General features: G+C 33.3%; 1 protein-coding gene across 1 annotated transcript in view; it reads right to left on the bottom strand.

Moving 5' to 3' along the window:
* Positions 1 to 13,298, bottom strand: part of LOC121488699 (disintegrin and metalloproteinase domain-containing protein 5-like) — a 142,664-nt gene that overhangs the window by 83,276 nt on the left and 46,090 nt on the right. The window contains exons 12-13 of the mRNA XM_041751040.1: positions 12,154 to 12,343; positions 8,089 to 8,184 (exon numbers count right to left, since the gene is read on the bottom strand). Of these exons, the coding sequence (XP_041606974.1) occupies positions 8,089 to 8,184; positions 12,154 to 12,343 (286 nt within the window). The remainder of the gene's footprint in view (positions 1 to 8,088; positions 8,185 to 12,153; positions 12,344 to 13,298) is intronic.

Raw genomic sequence — 13,298 nt, 5'->3', positions numbered from 1 at the left:
AACTTTACATCCAAATTCAACTGAATACACATTCTTCTCAAGTGCACATGGAACTTTCTCCAGAATAGACCACATACTGGGTCACAAATCGGGTCTGAACCGATACCAAAAGATCGGGATAGTCCCCTGTATATTCTCAGACCATAATGCCTTGAAATTAGAACTAAATCACAACAAGAAGTTTGGAAGGACTTCAAACACGTGGAGGTTAAGGACCATCCTGCTAAAAGATGAAAAGGTCAACCAGGAAATTAAGGAAGAATTAAAAAGATTCATGGAAACTAATGAGAATGAAGATACAACCGTTCAAAATCTTTGGGATGCAGCAAAAGCAGTCCTGAGGGGGAAATACATCGCAATACAAGCATCCATTCAAAAACTGGAAAGAACTCAAATACAAAAGCTCACCTTACACATAAAGGAACTAGAGAAAAAGCAACAAATATACCCCACCCCCAGCAGAAGAAGACAGTTAATTAAAATTCGAGCAGAACTAAATGATATCGAGACCAAAAGAACTGTGGAACAGATCAACAGAACCAGGAGTTGGTTCTTTGAAAGAATTAATAAGATAGATAAACCATTAGCCAACCTTATTAAAAAGAAGAGAGAGAAGACTCAAATTAATAAAATCATGAATGAGAAAGGAGAGATCACTACCAACACCAAGGAAATACAAACGATTTTAAAAACATATTATGAACAGCTGTACGCCAATAAATTAGGAAATCTAGAAGAAATGGACGCATTCCTGGAAAGCCACAAACTACCAAAACTGGAGCAGGAAGAAATAGAAAACCTGAACAGGCCAATAACCAGGGACGAAATTGAAGCAGTCATCAACAACCTCCCAAGACACAAGAGTCCAGGGCCAGATGGCTTCCCAGGGGAATTCTATCAAACGTTTAAAGAAGAAATCTTACCTATTTTACTAAAGATGTTTGGAAAGATAGAAAGAGATGGAGTACTTCCAAATTCGTTCTATGAGGCCAGGATCACCTTAATTCCGAAACCAGACAAAGACCCCACCAAAAAGGAGAATTACAGACCAATATGCCTGATGAACATGGATGCAAAAATTCTCAACAAGATACTAGCCAATAGGATCCAACAACACATTAAGAAAATTATTCACCATGACCAAGTAGGATTTATCCCCGGGACACAAGGCTGGTTCAACACTCGTAAAACCATCAATGTGATTCATCATATCAGCAAGAGAAAAACCAAGAACTATGTGATACTCTCATTAGATGCAGAGAAAGCATTTGACAAAATACAGCATCCGTTCCTGATCAAAACCCTTCAGAGTGTTGGGATAGAGGGAACTTTCCTCGACATCTTAAAAGCCATTTACGAAAAGCCCACAGCAAATATCATTCTCGATGGGGAAGCACTGGGAGCCTTTCCCCTAAGATCAGGAATAAGACAGGGATGTCCACTCTCACCACTGCTGTTCAACATAGTTCTGGAAGTCCTCGCCTCAGCAATCAGACAACAAAAAGACATTAAAGGCATTCAAATAGGCAAAGAAGAAGTCAAACTCTCCCTCTTCGCCGATGACATGATATTCTACATAGAAAACCCAAAAGCCTCCACCCCAAGATTGCTAGAACTCATTCAGCAATTTGGTAGCATGGCAGGATACAAAATCAATGCCCAGAAATCAATGGCATTTCTATACACTAACAATGAGACTGAAGAAAGAGAAATTAAGGAGTCAATCCCATTTATAATTGCACCCAAAAGCATAAGATACCTAAGAATAAACCTAACCAAAGAGGTAAAAGATCTATACCCTAAAAACTATAGAACACTTCTGAAAGAAATTGAGGAAGACACAAAGAGATGGAAAAATATTCCATGCTCATGGATTGGCAGAATTAATATTGTAAAAATGTCAATGTTACCCAGGGCAATTTACACGTTTAATGCAATCCCTATCAAAATACCATGGACTTTCTTCAGAGAGTTAGAACAAATTATTTTAAGATTTTTGTGGAATCAGAAAAGACCCCGAATAGCCAGGGGAATTTTAAAAAAGAAAACCATAGCTGGGGGCATCACCATGCCAGATTTCAGGTTGTACTACAAAGCTGTGGTCATCAAGACAGTGTGGTACTGGCACAAAAACAGACACGTAGATCAATGGAACAGAATAGAGAACCCAGAAATAGACCCTGAAATGTATGGTCAACTAATATTTGATAAAGGAGGAAAGACTGTCCATTGGAAGAAAGACAGTCTCTTCAATAAATGGTGCTGGGAAAACTGGACATTCACATGCAGAAGAATGAAACTGGACCACTCTCTTTCACCATACACAAAGATAAACCTAAAATGGATGAGAGATCTAAATGTGAGACAAGAGTCCATCAAAATCAAAAAAAAAAAAAAAAGAGTCCATCAAAATCATAGCAGAGAACACAGGCAACACCCTTTTTGAACTCGGCCACAGTAACTTCTTGCAAGATACATCCACAAAGGCAAAAGAAACAAAAGCAAAAATGAACTAGTGGGACTTCATCAAGATAAGAAGCTTTCGCACAGCAAAGGATACAGTCAACAAAACTAAAAGACAACCTACAGAATGGGAGAAGATATTTGCAAATGACATATCAGATAAAGGGCTAGTTTACAAAATCTATAAAGAACTTATTAAACTCAACACTAAAGAAACAAACAATCCAATCATGAAATGGGCAAAAGACATGAAGAGAAATCTCACAGAGGAAGACACCGACATGGCCAACATGCACATGAGAAAATGCTCTGCATCACTTGCCATCAGGGAAATACAAATCAAAACCACAATGAGATACCACCTCACACCAGTGAGAATGGGGAAAATTAACAAGGCAGGAAACAACAAATGTTGGAGAGGATGTGGAGAAAAGGGAACCCTCTTACACTGTTGGTGGGAATGTGAACTGGTGCAGCCACTCGGAAAACTGTGTGGAGGTTCCTCAAAGAGTTAAAAATAGACCTGCCCTACGACCCAACAATTGCACTGTTGGGGATTTACCCCAAAGATTCAGATGCAATGAAACATCGGGACACCTGCACCCCGATGTTTCTAGCAGCAATGGCCACAATAGCCAAACTGTGGAAGGAGCCTCGGTGTCCATCGAAAGATGAATGGATAAAGAAGATGTGGTTTATGTATACAATGGAATATTACTCAGCAATTAGAAATGACAAATACCCACCATTTGCTTCAACGTGGATGGAACTGGAGGGTATCATGCTGAGTGAAATAAGTCAATCGGAGAAGGACAAACAGTGCCTGGTGCTGCCCATACTCCCCCTGGACCATCCCTGCCCTCACACAAACCAGTCAATGATGCTGAGGAACATTCAGTAGCCATCAAACAAGAAACACTCCGAGGAAACCAATGAGTAGCACTTTCCCATCTTTGCCTCAGGAACTCTGCCTCCTGCTAACTTACATTGGTCTTCAGATACAAGCAAAGTTCAAATCTGTTTGATTTCATAATGATCCACTTCAACTTGAAATGATAGGATTAGAGCCTGGATTTTATAGTGTAGTTTACTTTTTCATAAAATGTGTTACTGAAACTTCTGTTGTTGTTGTTGTTGTTGTTGTTGTTGTTGCTATATGTCAAATTGCCTACTGCTGTAGTAAACAACCCACATGAACTGAAAAAAAAAAAAAAAGAAATGTAAAGCTTTAGTATGTGATTGAAGATAGGTAATTATCAGCTTAAAACAGACTATTATAAGTAATGGAGATTAAGGAGTGCACTCGTGATGAACATCAGGTGTTGTATGGAAGTTTTGAATCACTATATGTATACCTGAAACTAAGATTACACTGTATTTTAACTAAATGGGAATTTAAATTAAAAATTTTAAAAATAAAAATAAAACTACCTTATACTCTGACAATTGCACTATTTACTATTATTGTATTTACCCAAAGAAAACAAAAACACTAATTTAAAGGGATACATGCACCCAGATGTTTATAGCAGCACTATTTACAATAGCCAAGATATGGAAGTAGCCTAACTGTCCACTGATTGATGAATGGGTAAAGAAGATGTGGTATATATATATGCAATGCAATATTATTCAGCCATTAAAAAGAATAAAATATTGCCATTGCAATGACTTGGATGGAGCTAGAGTATAATACTAAGTGAAATAAATCAGACAGAGGAAGACAAATACCATATGATTTCACTCATATGTGGGCCTTAGGAAATAAAACAAATAAGCAACGAGAAAAAATGAGAGACAGAGAGTCAAATCAAGAAAAAGATTTTTAATTATGGAGAACAAGTTGATGGTTATCAGAGGGAAGGTAGGTGAGGCAAGGGGTTAACTATGTGATGGAAATTAAGGAGTTAACTTACTGTGATGACCACAGGGAGAAATATGGAACTACTGGAATACTGAATTATTATATTGTATACCTAAAATTAATATAACACTGTATGTTAAGTAACTAGAATTAAAAACTTAAAAAATAGGGATCCCTGGGTGGCGCAGCGGTTCGGCGCCTGCCTTTGGCCCAGGGCGCGATCCTGGAGACCCGGGATCGAATCCCACATCGGGCTCCCGGCGCATGGAGCCTGCTTCTCTCTCTGCCTGTGTCTCTGCCTCTCTCTCTCTCTCTCTGTGACTATCATAAATAAATAATAATAAAAAAACTTAAAAAAAAAACTTAAAAAATAGGGATGCCTGAGTGGCTCAGTGGTTGAACATCTGACTTCAGCTCAGAGCATGATTCCAAGATCCTGGGTTCAAGTACCACATTGGGCTCCCCACAAGGAGCCTGCTTCTCCCTCTATGTCTCTGCCTCTCTCTATGTCTCTCATGAATAAATAAATACAATCTTTTAAAAAAACTTATAAAATAGACTATTGTATCTATAAAATGTTTTGTGTAAGCCTTATGATGATCACAATGAAGAAAGAGAAACAAATTAAAGCACACCACTACCAAAAAAATAAATCACAAAGAAAGACAAGAGAAGAATGAAGAGAAAGAGAACACAAAAAAATAAAACCAGGAAATGATTAACAAAATGGCAATGAAAGTTCTTAACTATCAGTGATTACTTTAAACATAAATGGATTTTCTCTAACCAAAAGACAGAGTGGAAAATGTATAAAAAGCAAGATCCAATAATAAACTGGCTATAAGAAGCTGAATTTACCTTTAAGGACATTTTTATGCTGAAAATAAAGGAAAGGAAAAAATATTCAATACAAATGGTAACCAAAAGACAGCAGGGTTTGCTATTCTTAAATCAGATAAAATAGACTTGCAATCAAATCAGTCACATACACACACACACACACACACACACACACACTTGCACACAAACACACACACACAAAAAAAAAACCAAGAAAAATGAATATAACACTTGTTTTAACTATATATACACCAAATATTGGAGTACCTAAAAACTTAAGTAATATTGACAGACTGAAGGGATATATAGACAGCAATTCAATAATAGTAAAGGACATCAATACCCTACTATTAACATTGGATAGATCAATGAGAAATTGAATCGGGAAGAAAATGGCAGGCCTGAATAAAACTATAGACCAAATGGACCTTCCAACTGGAACAAAATACACATTCTCCTCAAACACACATGGAACATTCTCTGGGATAAAACATATGTTGGTCCACAAAGCAAGTTTTATGAAATTTAAGGGAATTGAAATAAAATCTAATATCATTTCCATGCACAATGGTATAAAACCTTAAAAAAAGCAGAAAAATGCACAAAATCTGCAACTTAACATCATACTCCTGAACAACCAATGGACCAAAGAAGGAAAAACAATATCAGAAAAGCATCTTGAAATAAACAAAAATAAAACAAAACAAAAAACATTACCAAAACATACGGGATATAGCAAAAGTAGTTCTAAGTTTACAGCAATAAATGTCTACATTAAAAAAAAATCTCAAATAACCTAACTTTATCCCCAAAGAAAGTAAAAAAGGAAAACAAACTTAGTCCCAAGTTAGTATAAGGGAGGAAATAACAAAGACCAGGCAGAAATACATGGAACAGACCAAAGAGCCAAACGGGGAAAAAAATCAATTAAACCAGGAGTTGGGTTTTGAAAAGATTTTTAAAAAGGCAAATCTTAAAAAAATAAAATAAAAAAAAGGCAAATCTTTAGCTAGACTAACAAAGAAAAAGTGATAGGACTCAATAAAATAAAATTATAAAAGAAAGAGGAGACACTAAAATTGATATAATAGAAATACAAAGTATCATAAGAGGCAACTATAACAATTATCTACCTACCAATTGCATAACCCTTTAGTAGAAATGAATAAATTCCTAGAGACAGACAACCTAGCAAGACTGAATCATGAAGAAATGGAAAACTTCAGCAAACCAATCACAACTAAAGGGACTGAATTTATTATTAAACCTTCTAACAAAGAAAAGACCAGAAGTAGATGGTTTCACAGGGGAATTCTATGAGATATTTAAAGAATTAATGCTTATATTTCTGACTCCCAAAAATTAAAAATGAGGGAACACTCCCAAACTCATTTTATAAGGCCAACTTTACTCTGATACCAAAGACAGGTAAGGATACTACAAGAAAAGAAAATTACAGGCCAATATCCCTGATGAATACAGATGCAAACTTTCTCAACAAAATACTAACACACCAAATTCAACAGCACATTAAAAGTATCATATGCCAAGATCAAGTGAGATGTATTCCTGGCATGCAAGTATGATTCAACCAGAAATCAATGCACATAATACACCCCATTAATAGAAGTAGGGGTAAAACTCATATAACCCTCCAAAGTGATGCAGGAAAAAAATCTGACAAAATGCAACACACTTTTATGACAAAAGCTTTCAACAGTTTTGGTATAGAACAAACATATATCAATATAATAAAGGCTATATATGACAAACTTGAACTAATGATTTTCAATAGTGAAAAACTGAAATCTTCCTATGAGATCAAAAATAAGACAAAGTTCTCCATTCTTACCACTTAATAAAGCATTAGAAGTCCTAGTAAGAGCAAATAGGCAAGAAAAAAGAATTAAAAGTCATCCAAATCAGAAAACAAGAAATAAAACTGTGGGGGAAATGGAAAGATGTTGGTTAAGGGTGCAAATTTTCAGCAATAAAATGAATCAGTCTGGGGATCTAACGTACAGCATAGTGACTAAAGTTAATAATATATTATTTACTTGAAAGTTTCTTACTAAATGTTAAGTGTTCTTTCTATGTAAAGTGGTGGATGTTTTAACCTTATTGCAATCATTTAAAAATATATACTTATATGAAATCATTACATTGTACACCTTAAACTTACACAATGTTATATGTCAATTTATCTCAATAAATCTTGGGAAAAAATTTAAAGATAAAAGCTTATTCATTCTCCAATCTTATGGACATCTGCCATTTGCCTTTTTCAGAAGTTTCTTTTTTCTTTAGGATTCCAGTTAATTGTTCCGGTGTAGGTAAATTATTCAGGAATTCTTTAAATGTTTTCAATAAAGAGGGGTTGGTTGATTGTAACAATAACTGAATTGCAAAGGAACACACACTTGCACACAAGTGTGCAAGAAGACTTTACAAGAAGATGAAGAGAATTTAGCTAATGGAAAAGAACAAAACAAAACTAACTTCTTGACCCCATGTAAGATATGGTGTTAGAAAATAAGACCTGGATGTTCTATGCAACTGAAGAATTACTGAACTCTAATTGAATTTATTTTTTAAAAAAGAAAAGACCTTAAGAGGGTTGCTCAGATGTATTTTGATTACAGAAATATCTCAATGGGTACAAGAAAGATTTGTAATATAGTATAGAGATGTGAAGTCAAGTTGAGAGAGGAGAATCATCAAGCATTATGTCATACATGAGAGTCCTGAAAATGACATATTATTGAATGGACAGAAGAGTAAGAGGGGTCCAATGTTTTTGGATATGATACAATGAAAAGGGCTGATAGGATATTAACATACTTTCCATCTCTTTGAAACAAGTATTTCAAGAAATACAAGGAATTTAATGCTGAGCTACTATAAAATAGATTGCCTCTTACCTTGCAATCTAGCGTGCAGCATTCCCCAGAACCACATTGTTTACCAGTTTTTATTACACACGATCTAGGGTCACAGCAGGCTTTATGCGTACAAGTCTGTAAAATAGACAAATTCAAATGGTCTCTTCTCACATCAATTATGATAATTTGTCTTTTAAGAAACTTGCCAATTCCAACTAAATTGCCAAATTTATTTATACAGAGTAGTTTTTAATATTCCTTATTTTAAACATATGTAGGATGTGCAGTAAGTAATGTATCCTCTTTTGTTCCTGATACTAGAAATTTCTTTTTTCTTTCATCTTCCTCTTTCCTCTTTTCTTTTCATTTCCTCTTTCATCAGCACAGCAAGAGACCTATCAAATATTATTGTCAAAAGCACTGATTATTGTCAAAGCACTGGCTTTTATTTTCATTCTCTGATTTCTATCTCATTGATTTCTACTTTTATCATTATTTCCTTCTATTTATATTAGGTTTAACTTAGACTAGTATTTTAGTTACCCGAAGCATTCTAATTGATTTTTTACCTTTCTTCTTCTCTAATATAATCTTTTATTTCTATAGATTTTCCTTGTAATGTTTTAAATGAATCTCATAGATTTTGACATTATGTTTAAATGTACATAATGTTAAATATATATCCTAAAATTGCTTTTGTAATTTTTTCTTTGAGCCAAGGGCCATTTAGAAGTTACAGTTTAATTTCCAAATATTGGGGGCTTCTTAAAATATTTTATTAAACTTGATTTCTAATTTAATTCTCAACATAAAATAAATATGTTGAGATTTATTTCATGCCTCAAAATATATTCTATCCTAATAAATATTCCAATTTCTTTTTATAGGAATTATATATTTAAGTTGTTAAATATAGTAACCAATAAATATCATTACATTAAGGTGGTTTGTAGTACTGTTCAGGTCTTCTATATCCTTGCTTTTTTTTTTTCTAGTTGTTCTATCAGTTAATGAGAGATGCGAAATAAATCTCCAAATATTATAGTAGATTTTTAAGTTTCTCCCATTAGTTCTGCCAGTGATTGCTTCATGAAATTTGAAGATTTAATGTGTGTATATATGTAAATATGTTTTTATGAATTTATATATTTATTATTGTTATATCTTATGTATTTATCCTTTTATCATTTTGAAGCATTACTATGTCTCTACAATATATATTAATATAGTCACTATAGCTCTTTTATATTTGCTGTTTGCTTGTTATATCCTTTTCTGTTCTATTACTTTCTACAATACAGAGTATTTGGGGTTAAAAAGAATCTCTTACTGATAGCATGTGATTGTCACTTGATTTTTATCTAGTCTGACAACCTTTGCCTTTTGATTAGAGTGCCTGTCCTATTTGTATTTAACGTAATTATTAATACACCTGTATTTCAATTTGTTATTTTGCCATTTGTCTCTATCTCATCTTGTGTTTGTTCCTCAATTTTTCCCTTCTTGTCTTATTTTATGCTGATGAAATATGTTTTGTATCTAGCCAATAAATCCTCTATTGGCTTTTTAGCTGTATGTCTGCATAATTTTTCAATATTTGCCCTAGGATTTACAGTTTCTTTGAAATACTATAATCTACTTAAAATTACTACCGATTTTCTTCAAGTAAATTATAGAAACCTTGTAACAGCTTATTTCAATGTACCCTTTCATATTTAATGCTGTTATATTATTATATAGCTATAGATATGTAGACACAGGTATATACACATAAGTGTGTATATGTGCTCATGTATTAGTGTTTATATGTATATATACATATATTAATCCATTAACACATACATATCCATACATATATGGGTGTATATGTGCATAATAAATACAAATGTAAATACATATTTATATGCACATATATGTATGGTGTATATATCAATGCATAGTGAATAATTATATGTATTTACATATTGTGCATGTATATAATGTAGTTAGTAAAATTAACAGCAGAAAAGAAAAAGGACACATATAATTATTTATATTTACTCACATATTTACCAATTCCCTTGCTCATCCTCTTATAAATCAGACTGATCATCCATTGTGTTGGCCCTTCAGCCTAAAACATTTTAAAGTCTTAGAATTTTCTGTAGTGTAAGTTTATTGTGACATACTGTCTCAGCTTTTGCTTAACTGAGAATAATTTTATTTGCTTCCACTTTAAAGGATAACTTCTTTGAATATAGATACCTTTTTCCTTGATCTTTTTTCTTTCAGTATGTTTGTCATTTAAAAGTCTACTGACCTCCATGACTTTTAGGAAGTTAGCTATATTTTGTATCATTGTATCCTGTACCTAATATGTCATTTTTTTAGGCTGAAATTAAGTTTTCGTGTTGGGACTCTGGGGGTTTTATTGATCTGTGTATAGAAGTGGGGTTTTTTCGTGCCTATATACTTAAAGTTTAACGAGCATCTTGGATTCATAAGTAAATGTTTTCCTTCAAATTTGGAAAATAATCAGCACTACTCCTACAAATTTTTTTCTGTCACCTATTTTCTCTTTCCTTTATCTTGAAATCCAATTACACTTACATTGGGCTTAATATTTCCTCTCAGGTGTCTAAGGTTTTGTTGTTTTTCTTCAACTCTTTTGCCCTCTGTTCCATAGATTATATGTTTTTATTGTTCTATTGATCAACTTCATTGATTATTCTGCTTTTGGTCAAGTTCATTAATTCTTCGGCTTTTTGTTTTATTTCAGTTATTGTACTTTTCATTTCTAGACTTTAAATTTATATGGGTTTTTTTTATAGTGAACTTCTACTGTTGATATACTTCAGCTGCTCATTCACAAGGATAATTTTTTTCCTTAAATTATTTGAGCATAATTTCCTTTAATGCTCCTAATATATTAAAAAATAACTACTGTGAAGTCTTTATCTGATAAATACAATATCTTTGACTTCTCAGAGTCAGTTTCCTTTAACTGCATATTTTTCCTAAATCTGGTTCACATTTTCCCAATTCTTTGAATGTCTAGTAATTTTTGGTTAATAGTTAGATTATAGGTACAACAATATAATGCCTGTATTCAGCTGTATCCTTCTAGATGCTTTTTGTTTGTTTATTTTTTGCCCAGTAGGCAGTTAAGTAACCTGGGTACAAACTATAAACTTTACCTCTCCAACAACTATCTCTGCTCAACTGATATGGCTTCCAACTGCTGAATTTTTAGCCTGATTCTCTGGTGAATGTGACATTCAGCCAAGGATTTAGGCAGAGAGAACACTTAGGTTTCAGAGTACAAATTATCTGTAATTTCCTTGTTTCTTAAGGTTTATGTTTAATTTCCAGTTGCAGTCCCAGTCAAACTCACAGGGCTTACCTGGGGCACCTATATCTTTAAGAGTCTCATCATATTTTTTTGTCCTATAGGGTAATTCTGGGCCATGCATATTTTAGCAGTAAGCCAAATATCTGTAAAATTGATCATCAGATTTTAGGTTGTACCACTTTCACAGTTTCTCTCACTTTCAGGGTTTTCCCCTGTATTTCCAGTGATTTTCATCCCTGAAATCTGTTCTCCTCTCACACTGAGTCGTAGAGCCACAATTTTCTATAGCTACATTTTTATATTTTCTACAGGTGATAGATTTTTTTAAAAACATACTTTCAACTGGCATCATCTGTCAATAGAAAGCTTTCTGCTTTATATAGCAAACAATGCATTTTGCAATTCCACTGGTAACAGTCTATTTCTTTAGATATTCCTGTCTTTGTTATTGTTTGTATTAAGGGTATATCTCAAATCCTTAGACACCCTTCGTGATAACTAATTATGAATTTGGAGTTGACACATACACTAAATATCAGAAGGCAATCTATGAAGGTAAACATTATCTAAAAGGCTTTTGGTACCACTTCAAAAAAAAGGCAAAAATCAGAAACTTGAAGGCTTCCATCTTCCCCAAAGTCGATCTTTTTCAATTTGTTTTTCTAAGAAACAAGGTCTTCATCTTTTTTACCTTATACACATATATACACATACTTTTTACCTATATACAGATACATATAGGAATTTTTTTAATTTAAAAATTTTCTACTAACCTGTATAGTGCCACAATCACATTGTTCACCTTCTTCCAATATCCCATTACCACATACTCTCTTCTGTCTTTGTTTATAAACTGGTATTTCAGGAAGGATGTTCTGAAGACATTCAAAGCCAGAATGTGAAGCTAAGTATTTGAAGTCATCCAAATTACAGGTGCTAAACTCCTTTACACCCCCAGACTGCCTAAAATATTTTTAAAAAATGGATATGACAAAAATTATTGCTGTATATCTGCATTTCCACTAATGTATGGTATTCTGAAAAGAGATTTAAAAAGCATTGTGGGGAAAAAAAGCACATTTTTAAAAATATTCACTGCATTGCAAAACATACTATTGTTGTATCACACATTTTAAGTTTCACCAAGAAAATTATTGTAATGAAAAAAAATACAAAATCTTTTTATTGTCATCCATCCTGTTTTTAAAAAGTCACAGTATTTTTTTATCTATCTTGTGACCATTATTAAATCTGTAAATATAAGCACTGTGTTCATTTTATTTACTTTCCCAATGCCAAACAACTGAATTTTAAATTTTAAGCCTCAGTATTTAACATTTTTAAAATTTTAATATGATTTTAATATAACAAAATTCTTGTAATGATAATATAAACATGTTTGTATTAATTTTAATAGTATTTTTAGAGCTTTTGCTCAACATAATTGAACATTTCAAATAAAAACCTGTTGACATTGAAGAAATACAATCCTAAGAGATTACAAATAATTATATGCCAACAAATTAGGCAACCAAATGCCCCCCTTATTACCCATCACCCAATTGCCCCATCCTTCTGCCCACCTCCAGCAACCCTGTTTGTTCCCTATTGATAAGAGTCTCATATTGTTTGTGTCTCTCTTTTTTATCTTATTTTTCCTTCCCTTCCCCTATGTTCATCTGTTTTGTTTCTTAGATTCACATCTTAGTGAAGTCATATATTTATCTTTTTCTGACTGACTTATTTTGCATAACCTAATACACCCTATGATGACAAGTGATATGGAGCATTTTTTCATGTGCCAATCAATGGCTATGTGTAGGTCTTCTTTGGAGAAATGTCTGCTCATGTCTTCTGCCCATTTCATGACTGGATTGTTTGTTTTCTGGGTGTTGAGTTTGACAAGTCCTTTATAGAT

The sequence above is a fragment of the Vulpes lagopus genome, chromosome 4 (genome assembly GCF_018345385.1).
Source record: "Vulpes lagopus strain Blue_001 chromosome 4, ASM1834538v1, whole genome shotgun sequence".
Taxonomy (NCBI): domain Eukaryota; kingdom Metazoa; phylum Chordata; class Mammalia; order Carnivora; family Canidae; genus Vulpes; species Vulpes lagopus.
The sequence above is the reverse complement of the archived record's forward strand: the minus strand, read 5'-3'. Positions and strand labels throughout refer to the sequence as shown.